Below are 26,780 nucleotides of genomic sequence, written 5' to 3' on the forward strand. Positions count from 1 at the left end.
ATAATAGTGATATGACTGCATGATGTGAACTCAATTGTTTACTACTCTAAGGTGACTTCTGGATATATGGATTGATGTTTGAACAATATGTTTAAAGGTGCTGCCCAATTGATATTTGTCACATATTCTTTGAATTATGCCTTCAATATATTATGACCCACCAAGTATAAAGTATGAAATATTAATGGTTCTCGAGAGGTAGAGCGGACACAATTTGTTAAGAACAACGAACGGATGGACAGACCGACAGACTGATCTTAGACCTAGGATGCATACATTATGACACATTCTCTTGTGTTGGTTAATATATATGTTAAGTTGAAAATGTTTGTCAGGTATAAAGTATGAAATAATAACAGCTGTCCTCTCAAAATATAATGTGGATCAAATTTGTTAGCGATGGACAGACCAACAGACAGACAGACCTTTGACCTAGGAAGTGGTACATACATCATGACACACCCTCTGGTGTTGGTTAAAATGGATGTCAAGTATAATATTTGAAATCATAACGGTTCTCAAGATATAGAGCGGACACAATCTTCACCACAGGACACAGGGTTGTCAACTGAAACCAAAGTTTTTTTGACGTTGACCTTTGACCTAGGAAGTTGTACATACATCATGACACGCCCTCTGGTGGTGGTTAAAATGTATGACAAGTATATACTTTGAAATCATAACGATTATCTAGATATGGAGCGGACACGATCTTCACCACAGGACACAGGATTGTCAACTCAAAACCAAAGTTTTTGACCTTGACCTTTGACCTAGGAAGTTGTACATACATCATGACACACCCTCTGGTGGTTGTTAAAATGGATGTCAAGTATAAACTTTGAAATCATAATGGTTATCTAGATATGGAGCGGACACGATCTTCACCACAGGACACGGGGTTGTCAACTGAAACCAAAGTTTTTGACCTTGACCTTTGACCTAGGAAGTTGTACATACAACATGACACACCCTCTGGTGTTGGTTAATAATCATGTTAAGTATTAAGTATGAAATCATAACGGTTCTCTAGATATGGAGCGGACACGAAAGTGTTACGGACGGACGGAGGGACAGACGGACGGACAGACGGACGGACGGGCGGACGGACAGACTGATCACTATAGGGCGACCCGCCGTCGGCGGGGCCCTAATTAACCATTTAATAATTTAAAAGCAGTGTTAAGGAGGTTATTCAAACTTAACATTTTACTTAAAAGTAATTGTCCATTAACCATTATTTTGGCCCCATTTTAGCCCCTAATTCCTATAGTGTTAGGACCACAACAGCCAAAATCAACCCAAACCTTCCTTTTGTGTTTAAATTTTAAAGATTTCAATTCACTGATACTAACGTTATTGTTTTGAAACCAACTGTCTTCCGACAAAGACAACGTGATACCAATATACAACCGCAAATATTTTGTTTGTTTGTCTGTTTTCCCTAAATGTCACCTTTAACACATCACTAAGAAAATATATTTTAGGGATTTAAGCACTGTTTGTGAATAAGACCAGAAGTAACATTTTGTTTTTGATGTCCTACACCTATTGAAACACTGGTTTGATTCGTCATTTTTGGACCAGAAATTTAATCTTTAATGATTTCATAACAGATTGTAGAAACAAAGATTAAGACAAAGCCAAAGAATACATATACTAATACTGTATATCCTATTTACTTTTGATAAAAACATCACCTTAAAAAGAAAACAAACAAGTATCATTCATACATTTATTCTTAACTATTTATAAATCTTCTAACATGCATATGAATAAACAAAAATGAATATCATGATTAAGATAATAAGAAATTTATATGACTATCCTTCATACTTTTAACAAAGATTTGTGTGCATATCATAGTGAATATGATCATTATTTTAGCAGCCCTTCATTAAAAAAAATAAAGAAAGATTAACTTCTGGTATTATCTCCCTTTAAAAACAGTTGCACAAAATAAATCTGTTCAAAATACAATATATGTTCTAAAACTCAAGCAATATAACTTAGATTCATTTTTTGTAACCTTGAAATCTAGTTTTGCATTCATTCACCATTAAGCCATATTTTTTGCAATAAATTATCCTCTTACAGCACTATGAACTATTTGGTGGCAATGAAATATTGTATTTTATTAGGTTCCTATCACCTCTGAGAAAATGCATAATTGATATAATTTAGTTTGCATAATTTTTCACGAAAAAAGATATCAAAATACCTGAAAAAAATACTTATTCAAGAAAGTGAATTGACAGTTCATGTGACACTGAATCACATTTTCTTAGTATCAACAACTTGTTTATATTTACATGAAAGCAACGCGCAGAGAAAATTGAAAATAATCATAAAATCCTCTTTTAATCTTACCTCTTGGTAGCAAAATATTACAAATGTGCAACAATTCAAATATTTTCTTTGCAATTTTCATCAATTTAGATCATTTGAAAGAATAGATGAATTTACTTATTTCAGAAAACAATTATCTTATTTATAATTGATTATTTTTTTTACTAGTTTTTGTTTCAGATGACATCAATTTCTTCACCAAATTTTATTTCTTTCTAAAACAATAAAATCCACGAAATTCAGAACCCTCAATTGCTCAAACCACAAAAGTTGATACCCACGAATGAAAGTTCTTTCACAGTAGTTAAAATGAATATGGTGACATTCTACCTCAATTCATGGTAATTGACAATTGCATGATGCCATGAGAAGAAAATGACCAAAATTAACTTCAAATTGCAGCCATAAAATAAAAAATATATCGAAATAATAACTCAAGAAAACCTAGTAGCTATTCCATTCAAATGAGTATACTTTATTTTTTGTCATAATTTGTGAGACATTTATGATTATTACTCAATTTAGTACATGTAAAATTACTCACAGCAACCATGTTGTCTATGGGGATGGCAAGAGGGATTTTGGAAATGCCTTTCTACTTGTCCTATCATTTAAATGGGATAGCCTTAAAAATTCGTATTGCACACTTTAGTAATTACCATTACTAAACATCATTTAAGGCAAATTCTATGTACATCCTCAAATGCAAATGAAAATTTATATTTTTAATTCTTTAAAAAAGATTTCTTAAATACATGTAATTTTCATCTTAAAATGTTACCCTATTAAATATTTTAGTAATATCAAAACCAAAGCTACATGGCACATGAACCGACCAGCCTTTGTCATCAAACACATTAAATTATATTTCAAAATCTGGTTTATATTTTCTTTTAATATAATTTGTTTTTCATTCACATGATCAAACTTGTATATTTAACCTAAGAATGGCATTGACAAAATTGTCATGGAAATAAAACATATATCACAGATTATCACACAAATGTAAGTTTTAATGCTAAATATAGATTTACAATTAAAAGAAATAACAAAGTTTTCTTTAATCTATAAACATTATAATTCATGATACATCAAATAACATTCAAGATAAATGGATACAAACTCCATTCAAAAAATCCTCCCTACTTTTTACAAATACAATAAATTCTGAATGTTTGTGATGGTTTTTATTCATATTTGTTTGTTGGCTTTATTTCAATGCACCTTTTTCCTGAAATCTATTCTGGCATTTTTGTCTGTTGACAAGCAATCACAAAATTAAACGCATACAGTATTTTCTGTACTACAGTAAATAGTCTCTCAAACTTCCTAACACATAGTTAAACATTCCAAGGCATATAAATCTTTTAAACATATATAGCTCATGAATTGTACAGTCTCCATATAGTATAAAAAATAACATAAGAAAACCAAAAAACATTCCATGGAAAAGATGGGAATACAACTGTTTTTCACAGATCAATCGTGAAAAACATTGTAAAATTGTAAACATTAAAGCAATGTTAAATTATTATTGAGTTATTCAAACATAAATAACAGACAATGAGATTTCTTCTGACAGAGACAGGATGCATCCATTTAAATAAGAAAGGCAAAAAATATAGATCGAGTAAGCGAAATTTCTAATTTCAGAAAAACTTTTATCTACATTTACCTATTTCTCATTGACATAATCTATATTAAATTATTTCGAAAACAAATACTCTATAACAATAGTTTGATTAAGAAACTCTTACTTTTAATATATAATAGTTTTTAAAATTGTTCTTACTATGAGAATTCTATCACAAAAAAATGCCCCATTTTATGACATTAAATAATTGATATTACAAGTACTGTGTAACTTGTTACAAATCTAAATGAAACTATAGACATTACATCAACAGAGTATTTTCCCAACTAAGTGAAGAAAAAAATTATTTAGAATGATGTTTAACATATGTCCTCAAATATTAATCAGATTCTTTAGCATATTGTCATATATGAGAAGCTGTCTTTAAAATATTTCATTTAAAATCACAAGAGAAAATCTAAAACTTACTGTGAAGGATTCTTTCCCAATTTTCATAATTTGAGAATTTTTTTCTCATTATCAAATATTAATTTGTAGTAATTTGATTTAGATTTTTGTTTTAGTATGCCACTTTTAAGCTCCCTTTTTAGGCTATTTCCTGGCAGCCAGTTTTTATTGGTGAAGGAAAAATTAAGATGATGAAATTATATTTTACCATTTGTTTTATACTGTATGCTTTCTTAAATTTAGAAAAGAAATCACTTCAAAATTATTTGAAAAAAATTGTGATTAGAAATCAAATATTTTGATAGAATGTCAGGTGGTTTTTCACTTGTGACACATCAATTCATAAACATCTTCAAAACCTGAGATTATAACGTCTTTTAAATACTGAAAAAATATTAGGTTATATGACACTCTATAATCACAATTTATACTTAATAAGGCAGCAGTGAACATTAAAACAATTATCAACTAAAGAAACAACCATAACAAGGGAAACAACTCACGATGACAAATAAGGGAGATAATTTCTGAACACCTGTGCTATGCGTCACGATTCATAGTAATTTATTTACACATCATATGATATATCTTGATATGATTAAAATAAAATTGAGATCTAAACTAGTGATCGGATTGTATCCATGATCTTACTGTTCTCCTTGAAAATTATGAATTTCAATTAATGGCTTATTGCAATACTACTGATTTGAAATTTGCATATCTGATTGGTATAATGTTAAATGATTATGGTTTTGGTTGTTCTAATTTTAGAATTAATTGCACAGTTGTATTTTCTGAGGTATTTTTTATATATTGTTCCCAATATTTCTTTCAAGTTTAGGCAGATTTTACTGCTGATATTGTGCCACCTTAATTTTGCATATCATTGTCATATAATAACTCTACTCATGTAAAAACATTACTTTAATTCCACATTTAAATGGTGTAAATACAGAAAATCATACAAAATAAACCCCTTCTTAACTGAATCTTCCTAGTGATGTGTTACAGGAACTTGTTTCAGATTTTAGCATGGTACTGTGACTAAACAAGGTTTATCTTTTCACATGTTTTACTGATATTTTACAACCAGACAACGTCATATACTGTACATCACTTTTGATGAATTTTTTTATATTGTAATTGCATATTAAAGGTTTTCACTACAAAGGTCTTGGTGCATGTAGACTTTCCACATTCAATGTTAAGTATGGTTCATGATTAACTCCGGCTGGCGCCCAGTTTCCAAGTCCTGTCGGTGTCATGTTCATTCGATGGAGAAGTCGTCTTGAAACATGAAAGGGTGCTGTTCTTTCGAGTTGTGTTAAAATCATTATTACTTGTCTGTAAAAATAAATTTATAAATCAATACATGATAAGTTTGTGAGGACTGTGTAAATGAACAGTAAATAAACAGATTAGGAACTGTAGATTCATTATTATTTGTTGGATACCAATTTTCTTTGCTCAGTCTTTTGTAACTTAAAGAATAAGATGTTGATAGCAGCTTTTTTTGATTTTACTGTTTGTTTTTATTTTTCATTCCTATGCAATACTTTCCATAGCTGAGTTCATTGATGTGTTTTGAAAATGAAGAAGAAAATAATATAGGAACAGATTTCCATAGCCATAGTTTTCAGAATTATTGGTTTTTAATGCTATTCAAGTTCCAATTTCATTTGGCCTTCCAACTGTTTTCAATGGAGTGCCACTGATGAGTCTTATATAGAAAAAATGTATGTCTGACATACCTAATTATAAGACTGGTATCTCTGATATTGGTTTTTTTTCATGCATATCCAGCACAAGCCACAAATATGAAAAATTTATAAAACAACAGAACCCCACTATTTCTTCAGTCCTTTATAACCTACCTATGAAGAGGAGGTATAGAATCTACAGACGTCAGATTTCCTCTGGTTGATACAACATTAGTGCTCTCTTTACAGTCACATTGCACATGCATAGATCTGTCTGGGGATCTATTCTCTACTACATATAGACCACCTGACCAGCCCTGCATCAGGGAGTACACTGTCACTGTTTCACGAATCTAAAAGATAAAAGCATTTCTCACTTACTGTAAATTGGTGAGTATAGGGATTTTCTAATAAAGGGCTGCACATGATACGCCCGTTGCTCTTTTAACTTGTCTTTTATGCTTTAAATGAATTCATATGATCAACTAGAAATATATATACAAATCAAAAGGGATGTTACATTAATATATTCACCAAAGTTTCATAAAATCCCCCTTTTTTAAGTATAAAAATTCATTACTTAAGAAAACGTAAAATCTAAAATTTATAAAAATGGAAAGGGAGCTTATGTCAATAGATATAAACAATTTATCAAAGTTGAATAAAATTGTGTGAAAGTGTTAGTTATTGTCCCAAAATTGGAAAATCCCCCCTTTTTTAAGCATAAAAATTCATAACATGGAAATGTAAAATCTGAAATTTATAAAAATTGAAAGGGAGCTTACATCAGTAGATATAAACAATTCACCAAAGTTTCATGGAAATTGGTGAAAGCCTTTTTGAGTTATTGTCCAAAGTGTTGAAAATCCCCCCTTTTTTATGAATAAAGCCCCATAAATCCAAAACTTAAAATCTGAAATTAAAGTCATAAGAAACCTCAAATTAAAAAAAACTATGCATATGTTTTTTATAACTAAATGAATAGTTTTCATTATACAACTTATGTACATATACTTTTTTCTGAGGAATTTTTTTTAATTTGTCCACATTTAGAAGAAGTTTACTTATTTTTAATTGCTTGCTTCCAGGAAGCAATTCGCCGACATATTTTCCGTATGCATAGTGACCCGAGCGTAACCCTCCTCGTAAAAATCCGGTGATCGCAATACGCATGGATCTGTCATTGAAATAAACAAATATCTGATTATACATGTTAAACACGTGCTCAATACCCATGCTTTTTGTGATTTGTTTACTATAAGGTGACAATCGGTAAAACTCGGCTTCAAAACACGGCATTTAATGAGCAGCCATATTTGTTAAATCGTAACAAACAGAGAGAAAAAAAAATGACGATTATATGATATATTTGCGAAAATAATGATAAAATCGTGCACAGAGGACTAAGTTTATGATATATGCATGCATTGGTTCAAGAATTGGATAAACATTATTTTTCACCACCCACTCGTTTCATATGACTTTAAAAAAAAACGAAAGGGAGCTTACGTCAATAGATATAAACAATTCACTTAAGTTTCATGGAAATTGGTGAAAGTGTTTTTGAGTTATTGTCCGAAGTGTGGACGACGGACGGACGGACAGACGGACGGACAGACGGACGGACAGACAGACAGACGGACGGACAACGGTATACCATAATACCTCCCGTCTAAAAGACGACGGGCGTATAAAAATGGAAAACAATTAAATTTATATTGCAGACAACTAATGTCTTTACCAGTAATAGGTTTTGCCATATTGTAGTTATACTGTGAACTTTTACATAATTTTGTCTCATTGACAACCATACCACATCTTATTTTAACATTTACTGTAATTTCAGTCAGTATGATTTATTGTTGCACATTTTAGCCCATTATAGCAATACTAGGTTTGTACATTTGCACATTCAATCTTACAATTGTTTGGAAGTTTCAAGCAGATGAACAATACATTTTTTTCAAAATGTTTATACCACAATTATTTTTTTCTAAATATTTCTTTGTCCTGAACTAACTATTCTTTAAAAAAAAAAAAAAAAAAAAAAAAAAAAAATTGTTTTCATTTTCATATTTTTAGATGTCATTTATACTACTGACCCCTTCTCTCTGTCCTTTACAAATAGCCAGTTGATATATGGCATCAGCTAATGCGTATTCATATTTCCTCGTCTTTGTCATAACTTCCTCTACCATCAATGCTTTGGAACTGTGTATTGACATCACATAATTACATCTCTGTGCTGGAGGTTTGGTACCTACACAAACAAATAATAAACACCCTTTTTAATCAGCTGTATTTCAAATTATTTTTGCAAATACACTTTTTTGCATATTTCTTTTCAGGAAAATGTTACATTTACATTCAAGTACGAATGTGTGCTTTTCGCCAAAGAAACATTTTTTTCGGTTAAAAGTGTACATACAAACATTTGAATACTCTTATACTAGGCTAATTATTTACTGTGTATTTGTTTATTTTTATGGTGTTTGAAATAATGCCGATTTTAAATATTTTAATAATTTCTCAATAGAAATGTGTACAAAATAAGTTTTTCTCTCAAATAAATTGAACTAGACTAAGAAAATAACAAGAATCAAACTTTAGTTTGAAATCAGTTTCTTCAACACAATATTTGATCATACTTACTTAATGTCCATATATTGAAGGCAAGAGTAACCACAACATATTCCCCTGGTTCTAACATAGCTCTACATCCAACAAAACTTTTCAGTTGACGCTTACTACTGGTTACCAAAGGTCCAAAGGCTTGAGTTGGGCTAGAGGAGTCCCTGAGTATCAGTACACTGAGGTCAGCTGTTGATTGTTTACCATTACCATTTCCTCTGTTAATAAGTTAAGGTAATTTGACATTATTAAACTGAGTTACTGTAAATTCAGAAATTATTGCGTGCATTTATTATTGCAATTTTGTCATTTTAGACCTTAATGCGATTTTAATTTTTACAATTTGGAGAAACATCCTGTTTAGTTTATATAGAATATTTCAAAATGCGAGTTTAAATTATTGCGTTTACAACTCTGTCGCATTTGTCGCAATAATAAAAACCTCGCAATAATTTCTAAATTTACAGTACCATTTAATTACCTATGAGGCATCAATCTTGGAACTCATTGATATTTTATTAGATTCAGACATGCAAACATAATGGAAATTAGTACTAAGGCAGATACTTTTACTTGGAAATGAAATTGTTTAACACATTTATCTCATTTATAAAGAGTTTTTTAAGAAACATTCAATTACTATTGATTCAATATTATTTATGGAATACTAATTTTCATGGATTTCTTGAGTATAGATAAACCAGGAATTTGAATGTTCATAGAAGTACATATTTTCTATAGGCTTGCATGCAGAATTTTGTAAAACGACGAAATCAAATATCCATGATAATACTGTTTTTCCTTAATCCATGAAAAATTGGTACCAACCAAAATAAATAAACCAATAGTAATGACTTAATCATCAATCAAGAGTATAATAACCTACCTTACACCTTCCTGGAAGACCCCAACTTCTACTTCTGATGTATAAAATACAGTTAATCTAACCATCTTAAAGTCCTCTCTAGCATTTACAGGAAATGTCCCGTCAACCCTCGTCTCTCTCCAATCAGGTCTCACCTTACAGATATCTACACTGTCGAAATATCTGAAAACAAAATTCAAATTTTTTATTGTCATGAAGAAACCATAAATTAAGCTTCTTATTTAAATAATTTTGTTTACTTCTAAAACAGTAAAGCCAAGCTTTCCTTTGCAAAAAATATAGGATGATAATGGAAGTGTATATGACTACATCAGAAGCCAAGGTAATTAAATATCTATAAAACAATGCAAGTGTAATTGAATTTAGTTTCAATTACTGTAAATTTAGAAATTATGTTAAGGTTTTTATTTTTGCAAATAACGAAACTGTGGACATGTATCAAAATAATAAGAACCTGCATTCTGATATCAGATAAATTTATTTCTGTATGCAGATTTTTCTGAAATCCCAATAATTACTTTTACATTTTTGACCATTCTTAAAAAAACTGCAATATTCAATGAACTCAATAATATCTGAATTTACAGTATAACAGCTGATTTCAATTAGTATGTAGCTAGAGGTAATATCTTTGGCTAGCTTGCTTGCTAGCTGAACTGTGAAGTCATTGTTAGATAAGGTATACTACCCTACTTACGAATTAGCCTAGTCCTAGAGACAGATAGATTGGTTATCTGTAGGACTAGTTTACTTTTAAAGAAAGGTAGTTTACCTAACATAACAATGACTACATGGTTCAGCTAGCAAGCAGGCTAACCAAAGATATCACCTTTAATTTACATACTCATTGAAATCAGCTGTAATAAATAAATTACAAACTTACTTGAGTAGATCTTCTAATGAGATCCAGAATACGCCCTCAGTACCACCATGTAACATTATCTCCTCTCTAGCTGCTGAACTTATCTTATTCCACAATGGAGATTTATCTGACCAGTCTCCCATCCAGGAAAATCGGCCCCATGGATTTCTAAGTCTTATCAACCTGTGGACGAAAATTTATTCTTGGTAAGACAAAAACATAGCTTTTAGTTCTGGCTGATCCTTTTAAAGTTGACTATATGCATGCAAATTAATAGATTATAAATTCTGATATCTACATTATCATCCATAGGGTTGTATGTGTGACATTCAGACAGAACTTTTAACTATCATTAACATTCTGCCAAACAACTTTTATGTGCCTGTCACACCAAAACTTGGCAGTGACCCTGTTTTCTGCATTTATGGAATTTGTGTAGATTTCTTATCTCCATTGGATTGATCTATAACTTGTCTTAATTTTGGTATTGTATGTACTTTTAAAAAAACCCTGTCATATTGTTAGGAGTTTATGGTTTTAATGACCTATGACTGTCAGTGTTGAGTTATTGTTTTTTATTTGTTAACCCCATTGCCTCTTTTACTCATAGTTAGCTTACTTTTCTATTCATCTGATCAATGGTAAATGGTAAATTAATTTTATTGTGCATGTTGTAATAGAGTGAGAAAAAACTCCGATGTATATTTTCCGGGAGTTTCCATTTTTGATATCTTTTTAAATTTCAGGATTCATGCAGAATGAGATTACTCAAATTTCGCAGTAAATTCTATATATTAGATATATATTTACCTATTTTTTTCTATATTTTGTACATCTAAGATAGAGTAGGCATGTCTAGGTCGTAGTCCTAAGTTCTACATATTAGATATATATTTACCTATTTGTTTCTATATTTTGTACATCTAAGATGGAGTAAGCATGTCTAGGTCGTAGTCCTAAGTTCTACATATTGGATATATATTTACCTATTTGTTTCTATATTTTGTACATCTAAGATGGAGTAAGCATGTCTAGGTCGTAGTCCTAAGTTCTACATATTGGATATATATTTACCTATTTGTTTCTATATTTTGTACATCTAAGATGGAGTAAGCATGTCTAGGTCGTAGTCCTAAGTTCTACATATTGGATATATATTTACCTATTTGTTTCTATATTTTGTACATCTAAGATGGAGTAAGCATGTCTAGGTCATAGTCCTAAGTTCTACATATTGGATATATATTTACCTATTTGTTTCTATATTTTGTACATCTAAGATGGAGTAAGCATGTCTAGGTCGTAGTCCTAAGTTCTACATATTAGATATATCTTTACCTATTTGTTTCTATATTTTGTACATCTAAGATGGAGTAAGCATGTCTAGGTCGTAGTCCCAGGTTCTCATACACTTCTTCATCTGTCTTCATTGTCCCTCCACCACAAGATGCTCCCATCAAAAACCTATATAAAAAAAAAGTTTCTGCTTTATGTGGTTGCTCTGAAAATTATTTGAAATGGTTTTCTATTGTCTTTCATAGTGGCCAAATGATGATTTGAATGTAAAGAAACTAATGTCATGAGCTGAATTTTCCAAATAAAAACAAATACATTGTAATTCGAAACAAAATACCTACACCTTTATTTTCTTATATCAATTTTTGTTCTGACCATCTTCTTCCAAGTGAAATAATGTCAAAGGTAAATTTTGCTGATGTGTATTTTTTTAATTTCACACAAATCTATCATGTGTATTAAATGAGTTTTGGAAAAACTTGTATGATTTCATCAGCTTAGCTGAATCTATGCCTAACTCAGTTGAGTAAATCTTACCCAGACTCCCTAGAACTCAATAATCTAGCCCATATAATATCTGGGTCAATATCTTCTTCTCTATCTTTACCTACAAAAGCAAAAGTATTCTACATTAAATAGTGCTCAACTTTCAATGACAAGCAGCACATTCAAGACTGTATTCATCGCCAGTAAAACCAGAAAAGGGAACAAATATGGATTGTCTTCCCTGAAAATGTTTTTAAGATGGTACCTAACACTACAGGGAGATAACTCTGAAAAATCAGCTAAATGTTTTAATCACATTGTATTGTAAAAGAAATATAAAGCTTCCCATTGATCAAAATTTGTGTTTTTCAAACTGCTACATATCCAACCAATTGTTTCCAAGAAAGTGGTTGGTTCAAGTTTTTTGAAATTTTTATATTTTTGTCAAAGGGTCAAAGAAAATATTTTGTTAAAATTTTTATGAAAATTAAACGAGCAAAATTAATTTTAGTCAAGGTGTTGGGTACCACCTTAAACCTCACTACAAATGGTTTTATTAAAAAAGAACATGCAATGCTAACAGCACACCACTGTCTTACATTCAGTTGAAAATGAAATAATTTTGGGATTTCTTTGAGTCAAAGGAATAGATTCATTAAAATCAAATTGGAATGTTTGTTTTAAAATTACTGTTAGATTAAGTATAATTCCAAAAGAAAAACTGACAGAATTTCAAAATAAAGCTCTGGAAGAAGTTCTAATTTATACTTACGCTGAAGTTCAATACTTTCACAAGGAGCACCTGTCAGGGTAGACAACCCTTCTATACATTTGCCTGCCACCAATGATTCATAACAACCATGAAGTTTTGCCATTGCCTTCTCTATCAAGGCAACCCATAATTGTTTTCTCTTGGCCTGTAAAATATCAAATAGAAGAATTAGCAAAATTTCAATGAAAAAAAAATCCCTAGACTGAACCCTTCAGCAGTGAAAACTTTGTCCATATTACAGCTTAACAATTGATGGATATTCATCTTATGCCTTAGTACAACATTTTGGTTCGGAGAGGTTCTTTTGTTTAAATGCTACATTCTGCTGTGACCGAAAATAAATTTATTTTTTATTATTCATTCAAGCTTATATTTTCAAAATTATTGAAGTATTTCATCACAGGAACTATTTATTTTCTATAAATGAAATGGGGGTCCTTTTACGGCATTTATCCTTTTTATACAGTTGATGTAGTAATCATCACCTTTACCCTTTTACCCTCTTAAACAGACATGTTTATAATCATCATCACCTTTACCCTTTTACCCTCTTAAACAGACATGTTTATCATGTTTATACAGATAATCTGAATGCAAGAATATTGACCCTTTTAATCATCCTGAAGGTATGGCATGCCAATTCATTTCAGAAAAAGATTGCTAATTTCTCAAACAAAAATATCACCTTAAAGGTTCTTTGTGAATTAACAAGTAAAATTATTGTACTATCTGTTCCTGGATCAGTTAAGTTAGATTTCAATGTCTGATCTTGTTCATTGTCTAAATGTCTTTTTTTAGTTTTTAAAGAGTTCATGCATAGAAAACAATGGAAATAAAATTCACCAGATGGAAAGTGCACTAATTGATGTTTTTTTTTCAAATCAAAAGGTTTGTTTTCTCTAGACTTTCTTTCTAAGTTTGCTACAACTTTTGATTAATCTTTCATTTTCAAACTAATTTCTATTTATATTCCTCCTTTATTACCCCCAAAACCTTCTCACACAGAAGTCAACCATTTATGCCATATCATTGAACAGCTTATAAACAGATGATAAATTCCAGCTGAAGTAATCTGACAATAATATTTATACATTTAAGGGGTTATCAAATATGATAATTTTCTACTTTTTATTACTTATAGCCATAAACCACACAAGCCACCTAGCCTTAAGCAAATCAAAATGGACAAAATACCAAAGTTTATTGTCAAATAAATTATGATTATAATCAGAACAAAATACTTGACATCATAAACATGGAATGTCTGCACCTGTGACCTGTGTATTTTATTATTGCATTGAACTTGTCGTGTTTACCTTGAGAAAAACAAACGATTGAAACTGAGACCAATTTTGAAATCAATAACCTGTGAATTCGTTTGCTTATGTTAACTTTTATGTGTTTTTGATGATTCAACAATTGAATTTCTGTTCATGCATAAATTTTCTACATTTTTGATACCATTCATTCAAACTGTTGATATTTTGAAATGAAAGCAGCTGCAAAACAATTTTACCAACACTATCTGCCAGGTTTCAAAGCTATACAACTTATGCTTGTTATACACAAACTACTAGAGAAAATACTGGCAAAGAGTAATAATTTTTGGTAATTTGGAGAGTAAGAGTAAACCATGAATTAAAGTGAACATATGTCCTAAAGGCTTATGTGCAGAATTTGTTACTGCCGCAAAATAAAGTATCCCTGGAGGATACAACTTCCCTTCTTCTTCTTCTTCCAGGTAAGGAACCGGATTCATTGCTGAATGTTAATGGTTCCTCTATCCATCAAAGTCAGTATGCACAAAAATAAATGAATCAACAATATATCAATGATGTCTGTTTTGCCTAATATGCATGCCACCTGCTGTGATATGCTAATTATCTGTGAGAAAACCATGATGTTCCACTTTCTTTGCCTAATATATGTATTACCTACCCTGATATGCTAATTACCTGTTCTGATATGTTAATTACCTGTGAGAAAACCAAGTTATTATGCATTCCACATGGTAGGAGATCGTCAATCAAAACAATCTGCCACTTGCCGTCTTTACATAACCGAACTTGATACGCTCCTTGAGGACAATATTCCTTTGTTAATATAATGTTTTCTACCAAGTTGGGTCTTTCTGCTAATACTGCTAAGGCACTCAAAAACCTGAAAAAGAGCTCTTCAATTATTTGTGTGAAATTGTCATACATATTAAAGGCCATGGAAACTGTTGTCATTAAAACAAGATTTTTTTCTTTCTTCTTTAACATACAGTATCGATCAAAGGTTAAAAGAGAAAATAATTAGTAGCATAGGGGTTGGTAGCCATGACAAATTTTTTTTAATTATTAAAATGTCTAAATTACAGGAAAACATTAAGTAGCCCAGACAAAAAAACTTGAGGCTATTTATAATTCTAATGCAACAACGTTTGTAACGTTCCTTTTGATTGGATAACGTCACTTTCTTACATGGCATCAATTGACAATTGATGCTATGGGACGTACGAGCAAACGCAGACGGCATATGACCGATTTTAAATACATGTTTTAACATTGTTTTCTGTCAGTTTCATTAGAATGGAGATAACAATATTGTATTTTAAGCTCCGACGGCATCAATTTGGGATTTGATGGTCGCAAATACCCGTTTACTGTCTCCGCTAACGCGTCGCCAGTAAACTTAATTTGCGACCATCAAATCCCCAATTGATGCCGTCGGAGCTTAAATTACAATACAGTTATCTCCTAAATGAGCCCCAATTAATTTCAATTGCTGTAACCGTGTGCAATGACCTGTGTATACAAAATCATAAGTAATGTAAGAAATATAAAACGAAATGTGAAATAAATAACTAGTTCCCTAAGTTATGTACACTTAGGTCAATGAAATAAAACATTATATAAATAAGAGGAAGCGCATGGTATGATTACCAATAAGACAACTCTTCACCAGAGACCAAATGAGGTAGAAGACAATTATAGGTCACCACCAGTTCTTGGTAACGTTCGTGTTGCTCAGTTTTTACTTTTCTATGTTGTATTGTGTGTATCATCATTAGTCTGTTAGGTCTTTTTCAGCTTTTTTTGTCATTTTTTCTGGTGAAAAAAACCTGTTTAAATCAGAAAGGTGTTAGTGTCTTCACCATGTTAAAATCACACTATGGCTCTGAGATGAAGAACAGAATATTAAATTTCTTTTTTCCCCAGTTTAACTTTCACCAACATGAAATGACATGAACCATGGTGTATAGACTACATGTATGTAAATCTTAATTTTGTACTTTTAAAAAAGTTACTGTATTTGTTTACCTTAACTATTGTATATGTATTTTTTTGTATGTTTCTCTGTAAACTTGTATTTAGTTGTTTAGAAAATAAAGTATCTAAAGTATCTAAAGGATAGAGAAAAGCTCTTAAACACATAAAACATGTGACTTACCAACAGTTTCCTAAGACTCCCTGAGATATATCCTCTGGCATAGGTGTTCTGTAAATCTTCCATCCTATCTTACCCTCTCCAGGGGCACCAGCAACTTCTTTAGGGCGACACCATGATATAGGTGTGTTAGTAAAAGGCTGGGTTTCATCACAAAATAAAGATTTAGATTCAGGAGGGAATGAGTCATCTACAAACTGTTCATCATTCTGAAAATAAAAATATATTACATGTACATGTATAATTGTTTACAAATATCATTAAGGAATAACATAAAGCCAGTTTATCAAGAACATATTATATCTTTAATGTATATATAGTATTCTTATTATTAATTTTCATATTTTATTGAAGAATTGGGCTTGAACTTTTAGTTTTACAGAAATATTTACAATAACATGTTTACATGTATGTATGTGTAATTCAAAACCAGAAAACCTTAGGCACTGTATATAAAAAGTATTTGGTTCTTGAATTGCGTCAAAATTTGCATATTTAAGGAAGTGATTATTTAATCGGTTAAACTGTCTGTATGTTAAGTTCTATAGGGTTTTTAAATAACTTCTTTATGAGAAACTATTAGTTCTTTTGAGTTTAAAAAAAGATCATTTGTGTAATTAAGGGGGCTCCTGGGTATAAATGAATTTTTTTTTCTAATATAGGATTTCGCTATATTTTTTCATAAATGAACTTTATCATATACTTAAAAGAAAAATGAAATAAAAAAATGGGGTCACCGTTCATTTAAGCTAAAATCTGCCTCTAGAAGAAGCATACATTTTTGTTAATGTCCTTTTTTTCTGTTGAACTAATAGGAGAAAAAGAGGAAATATCGAAATAAAAAAATAACCTAATATAAGAAATCGCTTAAATTTTACAATTATTTAGTTTATGTACAGTTTATTTGAAAACAATAATAAAAAATATAGGTCACCGATGAGTTAAAAAAGATATTTCAAATTTAAGGCCAAAAAATGGCATTTTTGCACCAAAGGGAGATAATTTGGAGCATTTTCAATTTTGAAAGTCATCTGGGGCCAATCCAAATAATTTTTTTGGGTTGTTTTTTGTACCATATCATAAAGTAACAACTAATAGTGTAATAAATAAAATTTGTAATGAAAAAATAAGGTTTAATTTTTTGCTAAAATTTATGTACCCATGAGCCACCTTAAATGCTTTGTGTACTAATAATGATCATTCATCGAATTTCTGTCTATTCATTCTATATAACACAGACATGATATAATCATAATGTGTTTTGTATGTGAGCAATTCACAAGTCTTACTGCAAAAATAATACATGCTTTAAAGTGTAACAATGACAATATTTTGTCAAGACTTTGTTATGTTTGTGCATACACATGTACAAATGTAACAACACTCTTTGTGGGTTTTTTTCAGGTATTAGCTATCATGGCTATAGTACACTGTACGTAGGGTTAATTATATAAAATGTTTTATTAAAATAATGAGTTTTATATCCAAAAGAAAATACTTATTTCTAATTTTTTTGGGAAGTTTGTTACATTACATTTTTAATATCAAATGGGAGGGGGTGACCTGATGGAATGTCATCTATTTGTCATAAATTCAAGACTCACTTTTTCTTTTTATTACTACATTGTACTATATCAATGACAACAATTTTTATCCATATAATGATGAATAAGTTTATACTATTGTTGATGGTTTTGGTTATTTCTCTAGAATTCTTAAACCTGAAAAGTGGTAGTTATGACTAATGATAGCCATGATATAGCTAACATGGCTTATGTTTAGAATTTTTTTTAACATCATCACAACATGTTTAATATAAATTTGAAAAAAAGAGAATTTCTCCTAGTAAGTCAAATGTAAGTATTTCAACCTAAAACAATAACTTAGCAATTGACAAGCCGACACTTTAAAGTGTTTCCACCTATTATGTCATCCATCAAGGTTAAAGAATGTACAAATGTGTTACCAAATGTAATCAACACTTCACCCTACTTTGATTTGACAAATGTCACCAGTGTATCAGGTTTTCTTAACCATTCACATCAAATAAATTCTTTATTTCCTTAGGCTTAAATAGTTGTGGTTTTTTTAAAGGAGATCATAGGTTTTGATTTCAATAACATTTGCCTACCTTTATCAGTCATTTGTCAGTGTTTATATATAATAATATGTGAATTTTCTCAAAGCCTGCCAACCTTGAAATTGCACTAACTTTAACTTTTCATTTACAAAACATACTATAAATATGTAGTAAAATGTGTTTCAGTGTGGAAATCCTATAAATATATGATCAATTCAAGTTTAATATAAAATATTTGTTTTTTTATAGTTTTTAAAAGGACTGGCTGATCTCAGAATGTTTTAATGTATGTAAAATATAGTCATCTAGTCCTTAACTAATTGACTGTTCTTATGATAACTGGGATACTGATAAGCATGATAAGCAACATTGAGAATGGAAATGGGCCGGGAATGTATCAAAGAGACAACAACCCGACCATAGAGCAGACAACAGCTGAAGGCCACCAATGGGTCTTCAATGTAGCAAGAAACTCCCGCACCAGGAGGTTTCCTTCAGCTGGCCCCTAAACAAATATGTATACTAGTTCAGTGATAATCAACGTCATACTAAACTCTGAATTATACATAAGAAACTAAAATTAAATTAAATTGGGGCGGGGTTAAGCATGTTTTTTGAGATACCAACACTCCCCCTAATGGAAACATGTATATCAATACACCATTCCAAGTTTCCATGCTTGATTGTTGAATATTTGTCAATAAAATGCTGATAATTTGTATTTTTTTTTGTTCAGGAAAACTTGATATCAAGTACAATGCATCCATCTGATCAAGTAAGAATGAAGTACAATGTACATGAAGTACATTTTGTATTTGCCAAGTGCTGCATATATCTCAAAAACCTACTGAACATTAAAAAATAAAATAAAATGTAGACACTGGTCACCATAAATCATTAATCATTTTATTTATTTATCATGTAATATGTAAAACTTGATTAATAAATGACTTGCCCAATTTCATATAATATATATATATATATATCTGTTCTTTTTTTCATGCTTTTTCATTAAAGAAAATTACAGTTTGTTACCTTGGTTACTTGTGATGCTTACCCTACGTTTAATGAAAATTAAGACTTATAGTTGTTTTTCTGCAAAATACATGTACATTTATAATGTTTGATAATTTATCATGTTTATGGTCTGTTTTGGACATGTCACATCAGTTTCATTTGGCCAATTTTTAAAGTGTTAACTGCAGTAGTACATTTATATATGTATAGACTATAATTAGGTACAATGTACTTCACCTTCAGTTAACAGTCTTGACTGTAGGCATTTTTGGCAGATTATCTATTTCCTTTTTCAAATTTTCAATTACATACATGTACAGATGACCTACTTTATTTTGTACTGTTATACATGTATGGTAGTAAACATGTTGGTTGTTAACAACTGATGAACTGAATAAAGTTGATACATGTATTGTGAATGTTGTATGGGAGGTTTGTTCCTCCTAAAAATCTGGGCTTTGTAGCATATTCTAGGATATCTTCTATCATATATCTATCATTTTTATAACTAGCAACCATCAAGCTAATATTTTGGATCATATGCAAAAGACATTTACTTTATAAGATTTTAAGTCTAAGGAATACCAATCTCATGCATACCCTTCCATCTAAAAACACCTAACTGGAATAATTCAGTTGTTTTATATATATACATGTACCAATCACAAACGGTAACTACATTTAAGCTAGAGATAATCAGAGACAGAAAGAACTTGGATTATTCAAGTTATAAAACACCTGATTTTTATGTAGAGGGGGGGGGCAGAACCTTTTTCGGACATCAGGATCGGGTGTTTTTAAGCTCAGGATTTTGGGATTGAGCCTTTTGGGATCCATGGGATCCAGGATTTCTTTTTTTGAATTTTGGGATGCCAGGATTTAATTTTTTTTTAATTCAGGACCTTAAGATTTCATGTTTTTAAGCCTGGGATTTCGGTATCAGAGGACCCTCCGACCCTCTTCTCTATGTATACAGTGTTTGAAATTACCTGTTTACAGAATAATGTTATGTGCTGCCACAGTTCTAATGCATCATTCTCCTCTATCTTTCTGATATCATCCATCAGAGTACATTGTTGTTTCTGTAAAGATCCAACAGAAGGAAGCCCTGACCCTTCCAAACCTTTCATTGACCCACACATCATACACTGCACCAAGTTGGCATGGTTTTGAAATGTGCAAGCAGAGCACTTCCACTTTTGTTCTTTTTCCAGACTGAACTTTCCTTTATCTGGGGTTTTGTTCTTTTTATCTTTTTCTAATGAGTTTTTGTTCTTTTTCTCTAAACTTTTCTCTTTTTTGTCCTTTTCCAAACTTTTGTCTTTTCTTAACTTATCTAAACTTGTGTTCTTTTTCTCTTCTATCTTTTGACTTGGTTCTTGTTCAGGTGTGAACGTTCTAGCTATTGATTTTTTCTCTACATTCTTATCATTACTTTGAACGCCATTCTTTATTTTATATTTTTCTAAGCTAAAAAGATCAAATGCATCACTTTTGTTTGATCCTTTATTCCTCTCTTTAACATTTTCAGTCTTGTTCATGTCTAGATCCAAACTTTTACTTGATCCAGTTTTCTGCAAGTTCTTTTTAGTTTGCTCAGTCTTATTTATCACAGATTTCCCATTTGAAGGAGTTACTCCCCCTTTTTTATTCCCAGAGGATGTCGAGGGAGGTGCATTTTCATTCTTCTCTCCGCAAGCTTCACAAACTAATTGTCCAATAGAATTTTTCAACGTACACTTATCACATACCCAGTCATTATCACCAACTAATGCTGCTTTTGATTTCTTGGCAAAACACATAGCACATGATTTGGCAATAGCTTTGTTTTTCATTGTACACCTTGCACATGTCCAATCCTCCAAAACTAGGTCACTGCTACTCTGACTAGACTGAGCACAATTCCTTGGAGATGATTTACTAGGTGCTATAGATGGTAACTTTTGTGCAGGGCTAGGTGATTCAGTACTAACTCTACCGTGAAATTGTTTAGATTTGCTTGTTGGTTTTCTACCATCACGGCAAACTTGACACTGATCATTTAAGTCTGGGTTTTGACTGAAACTACATACAATACATGTCCATTCCTTTCCAGTAACTGGATTTGATATACTTCTACGAGCCGGAGGATGCTCTTCTTTTGTATTAATAGAATTTTGTTCGTTTTTCTGTGGATATATTTCATTTTCCATGCCGTCTGGTTCACCACGCCTGTTAGAGGTCATGTACCCAGAATCAACTGTGGAAATTTCATTCACATCATCGACAGTTGGCAAGCGAATTTCCCTAGGAGACTCACACATGTCACAACGAGTTTTATTCCCTGAATTTTTCAATGTACAACGTCTACATTCCCAATCTATAGTTAAATCTATATCCATGGCAACTGTTTGATCTGCCATTTTAAGTGTTTTTAACACGGTTGTTTGTTCAGTATTGATATGATTATAAGTAACTGTATAGTCATCATCATCGTTTATCAAAATCACTTCTTTCTCTTTTCCTACTCCGCAAGAAGTACAAAATTGAACACTCTGAACGTTTAAATTTGGGCACTTTTCACATTGCCAACGACTATAACTTTCAACATCAATTACTGTTTCAATAGTTTTACCAGTAACGTTAGATAGTGGTACTCTTGATTTTAATAGTTTCTGATTTACTGAATTACTATCAGACTTTTTCTGTTTTGGCTTAGCTCCTTTGCTATCATCACAATAACAGTCTACATATTCTACATCCTTTAACGATACAGAACTAGCACTAAAGGGTCCTAATAGTCTCTTTTGTTTACATGCTAAGCAAGATACAATATCTGGTGAATTCTTGGCTGTGCAAGATCGACAAATCCAACTATTTTGTATTTCAGAGCATTCCATTGTAAATCTATCACTAACCCATCTTCGCCAAACACAATTTTTCAGTCACTCTCACATCATTACTGTTATTCTTTGACTTTATAATTCTGAAAAAAAAAAGAGAGAAATAAAATTATTCATACTTGTGACTGGGGTTACTACTTTATACATTGTTATAAAACATGTTAAACTAAAACATACAAATTCTTATTATTCATACCCTGTAAGATATTTCTTTTCTACTATTTATGTTTCTGGCTTAAACTACAGTAACAAAACATACATACATGACATATATCTTCATAGTCAAATCACACAAAAATATTTTTAGTAAAAAAAGTGTCCACATACTCCTAGAAGAGCTATTGCGTTCTCAAGATCACAGGTTCATTTTGAACTCTATATTTTTTTTTATATGACTGTTATTACCAGACTAGGGTTGTGATCCATTACCTAATATAACAACTACCAGTTATGATCCTCTTTAATGTCCATGCAAACACCTTTATACTATAAATATGTCCAATATGATTATCATCCATTTAGTGGTTGTGTTATTTATAATGTTTTCTCCCCTCCTTATATGTCATCATAGATATCAATACCATATAACACTATAAATGTTTTCCAAATTTAGGGCATGAAAACATGAAAGTGTTCAATATCTTCGTGCACTTTGAGAATTCTTCATCTTTTTAAGTATCACTTCTTAAGTATTATAATGGTTCTTTTGTCCAGACTTTATTTAGTTCATGATTTATTTCACCTTAAAATGAAATACAGCATATTAAACCAAATTAAACGACCAAGTACCATTGTCCCATTTAGATCATACAATCCATTGTCCGAAGAAAGAGCTAGAGAAACACAGTGTATGAACTATGGCTCTCAAAATGATGACAAAACAACCAAATGGCCTATACAGAAATAAAATATATAATATTAAATCTATTTAAATCTCTTTAACAAGCTACTTGTATTGAAGTTAAGTTTGTATGTTAACAAAGACTTAAATATCTATAATAAACCAACCTGACAAATGTTCAAAACTTCACTTTCATCTCCTAATCTAGATCAATTCAAATATTTAAAGGAACTGCACTTAGTACTTGGTTGTGACATCTCCTAGAATGACCCAACCATAACCTTAAATAGCTGTTATATTTATTCCCACTCCTACATGAAACGTCCACAGGCTTTTTAATATTTAATCCAACACATAAATACACAGGATTTCGCACCTAAGTCTTGTCACCTATGTCTATGTGACATTGTCATTTTAATGAGATTTCTAAAAGTACCTCCAAAGATTTTTTTTAATCAATTAATAAGATCAGTCTTGTGAGAAATGAGATTGACTTTTTATCTGACAACTGTATAAATAATCTGTCATGGTCAGTATGGTCAAACCTAATCTGGACAAAATAGTGTAACTTGACAAAATATTGCATTAATGTCAACAAGACACACTACAAGTTACCACCCATGTTTACAAACCTGTTCCTTGTCTGACAAATCAACTCAATTAAATGAAATATCTCATTTAATTTTGACTTTCGGAAAAGTCAAAGTACTCATATACTTATAATTTACTTATAACCAATATCAAATGACAAGAAGTTATGTAATTCAATTTTTAATCCATTTTAATTCCTTTTCCTGCACCAATGTGCATAGCTTCATGATGGTTATCATAACAAATTACATATATGACATTTATCGAACTATTATCATGTTAATTTACAACTATTAAATAACTATTAAGGTATAGTATTTGTAAAATGTCAGTTGTTACAAGCAAGTATTTCAATTGATTTTTTTAATCAAACCCAAAATGCCATTAAAAGATACACAATCACTTCCAAATATTTGGTTAATTTGTCATATTTAATATTGATCATGTAATTATGTACAACTGCACCGTTGTGTACTCTGCAGTAAAATAAAGTTGATAAAAAAATTATTATTTCTATAGCCATGATAGCAGTGTATAGTCATATTTAAAAATGGCAATCATTTTACTTTTCACATACTTGAAATGATCTAAATATTTAGAAAAATATCCTATTTCTAGTAAAAAGAGTTATGACATTTCTTGTAATTAAATTTTTTCTAATTATTCAATTTCAACTTACAAAAGCATTCCATTTTCTGTCTGTCACATAAACATTGTCAACATTTCTTACTACAAACACACATCACTTTGTTTAAAGATTCTACTGATTTAACAAAACAAATTCTTTTAATTACATAACGTAAGTTGTTTAGTTGATTTTTATCTACCCATCAACAGACTTAAGATCAAAGATTAAAATAATACACTACCTGCAACCTGCCATGTTCTTTATGTTTGGTAGATATAAATACTAAATTTAGAATGAATACGAAAATTTCCAGGTGAAAAAATGAACTACTTTACATCAATTAGTCCCAAACAGTAAAAGAAATTGCAATGTACAGGAGGTCGGCTAGAATGGGTTAAAATTAATGTTACCCATAATTACATTTAAATACAAATTAAATGCCATAATCTTCAAAAACATTTAAAAAATATTTCTTAAAGCTATATTTTTAAAGTCTTTTATAAAAGCATTTGCAAAACAAATTATATATATACTAATCTCATTTGTGGTTTTGGGGGATATCGTCATCTAGCTTACAATCTTATTTGTGGTGTCGGGGGATATTGTTTCTTCTAGCTTACATCTTTAAACACTTTTACACTTAGTTGATTATCTCATAATGGACCAAGTTAATTTGACCCAAAAGTTTAATTGTTGAAAAAATTAAAATAAATACAGGGTTTCGACCATATATATATACATTATTTAAGAAATCGATTATAACTACTTAATAGGAAAAGTTAACAGAAAGAAAGCTGTTCTCTTTCTGTCTGATTACATAATATACAAATAGTAAAAATGATAGATCAACAGTTCAATTGTAAAAATAAACAATAAGTACAAAAGAATGAAATTAATCAAAAATATACCTGTACTTTATCCTAACGATGTCAACAAAGAAAGGTAGTCTCTTCATAGTGTGTCAATTTACCTGGTGAGGTGACTCACGGTACTTGTAAAATTTTATAACAATTAGGTAAATAACTTTGACAATGATCGGCATATCTTTCGTTATTTGCCGATCGTTTATAAATATATGTGTGTATTAAAAGTCTTCACAGGATTCCAATAAAAAAGGATTTACACCGAGAGTAAAACTGGCCCAGATATAATCTCTGGCTTTTGTATTGTACAGTTTATCACACCGTTGATCGTTGTGATTTTGACGAGCTGATCGACATAAGTATTAGCTTATCAAAGGATTAAGAGGGATTATGTATCATTCGAATAACTTCATGGCAGTAGATTAAAGCGTATTCCACATTCTAATTGATCTTACAAACTATTTTAATTAATTCACAATGGAATTTATTTAATTAGAAAAATATATATTAACTGGCCCCAAGCACTATATGTACGTCCTTGTTTTTGTTGCTTTAATCTTGTTCATGACATACTAAAATTTCCAATTTTTTTGTCTACTATTATGTAACTTCTTGTTAAGGTGTTTTAGAGTACATTAACAAGTAAATTGCAGTCAAATATTGATGCATATAAACACTTAAAAGTACTTTTAAAAATAGATATAAATGTTATTAGGCCTCAAAATATTGCAGTAAATTTAAATAAATTAGGAGTCAACAAAACCTTTTTATATTTTATTTTTTAGGCATATTAAAGACGGGGACCTTTATCATGTTTATTTGTTTTTGAAATCTGACTCCAAAAATGTACATTATGCCTAAAGAGTTGCATGGAAATTTGCCCCAAAAATGTGCCATGGCCTTAAAAACTGTTTGCACATGCATGATGACTGGCTGTGATACTAGAAATTCAGAAACCTTGTTCAAATGTTTTCTCTCAGTGTACTCTTAAGTGTATACACATATAGAATAATACCAGTAGTAGCCGTTTACAATGCCAGCACAAAAAAGGTAGTATGTTCTAGCATCTATAGGTTTGAAGAGGGCTACCTTATATTACTTAAAAAAAAACAAAAAATCAGTAGAATAAATAAACATAATATAATAAACACATTATTTGAAGAACAACACCTTACCTCAGGATAAGGATTTCTGATTCGTCAAAACAATATTACATAGAGTTTCTGATAGGGACAAATAGCTACATAGTATTTTGTGTTAGAAGTGACAATGTCAATTTAGTATTATCTGATCAAGTAAGACCCTGAAGCTAATCTTTTAACAGTACAGTCCTCCATTTGTCTAAATCTTATTTTACAACTGTCTCCGGTGGATTAAAATATTTTTCTAATCAGTAATGTAGAACCAAAAAAGATTAGAAGGG

At 30.7% G+C, this 26,780-nt stretch overlaps 1 protein-coding gene across 5 annotated transcripts in view; it reads right to left on the bottom strand.

Moving 5' to 3' along the window:
* Window positions 1–1,721: 1,721 nt before the first annotated feature.
* Window positions 1,722–26,780, bottom strand: part of LOC139485436 (calpain-15-like) — a 35,074-nt gene continuing 10,015 nt past the window's right edge. For 2 of the 5 annotated variants that reach the window (XM_071269912.1, XM_071269916.1), the window contains exons 2-13: window positions 20,542–22,517; window positions 16,459–16,664; window positions 15,000–15,183; window positions 13,024–13,168; window positions 12,303–12,372; window positions 11,808–11,933; window positions 10,491–10,652; window positions 9,608–9,769; window positions 8,743–8,939; window positions 8,193–8,350; window positions 6,265–6,443; window positions 1,722–5,734 (exon numbers count right to left, since the gene is read on the bottom strand). In XM_071269912.1, coding sequence (XP_071126013.1) covers window positions 5,554–5,734; window positions 6,265–6,443; window positions 8,193–8,350; window positions 8,743–8,939; window positions 9,608–9,769; window positions 10,491–10,652; window positions 11,808–11,933; window positions 12,303–12,372; window positions 13,024–13,168; window positions 15,000–15,183; window positions 16,459–16,664; window positions 20,542–22,431 — 3,660 coding nt within the window. In that variant the 5' untranslated portion in view covers window positions 22,432–22,517 and the 3' untranslated portion in view covers window positions 1,722–5,553. Of the gene's footprint in view, window positions 5,735–6,264; window positions 6,444–8,192; window positions 8,351–8,742; window positions 8,940–9,607; window positions 9,770–10,490; window positions 10,653–11,807; window positions 11,934–12,302; window positions 12,373–13,023; window positions 13,169–14,999; window positions 15,184–16,458; window positions 16,665–20,541; window positions 22,518–23,442; window positions 23,910–24,735; window positions 24,787–25,402; window positions 25,690–26,780 lie in introns of those variants that run through there. The other 3 variants (XM_071269913.1, XM_071269917.1, XM_071269914.1) reach the window with 3 other exon arrangements.

This window comes from Mytilus edulis, chromosome 8 (genome assembly GCF_963676685.1).
Source record: "Mytilus edulis chromosome 8, xbMytEdul2.2, whole genome shotgun sequence".
Classification (NCBI taxonomy): Eukaryota; Metazoa; Mollusca; class Bivalvia; order Mytilida; family Mytilidae; genus Mytilus; species Mytilus edulis.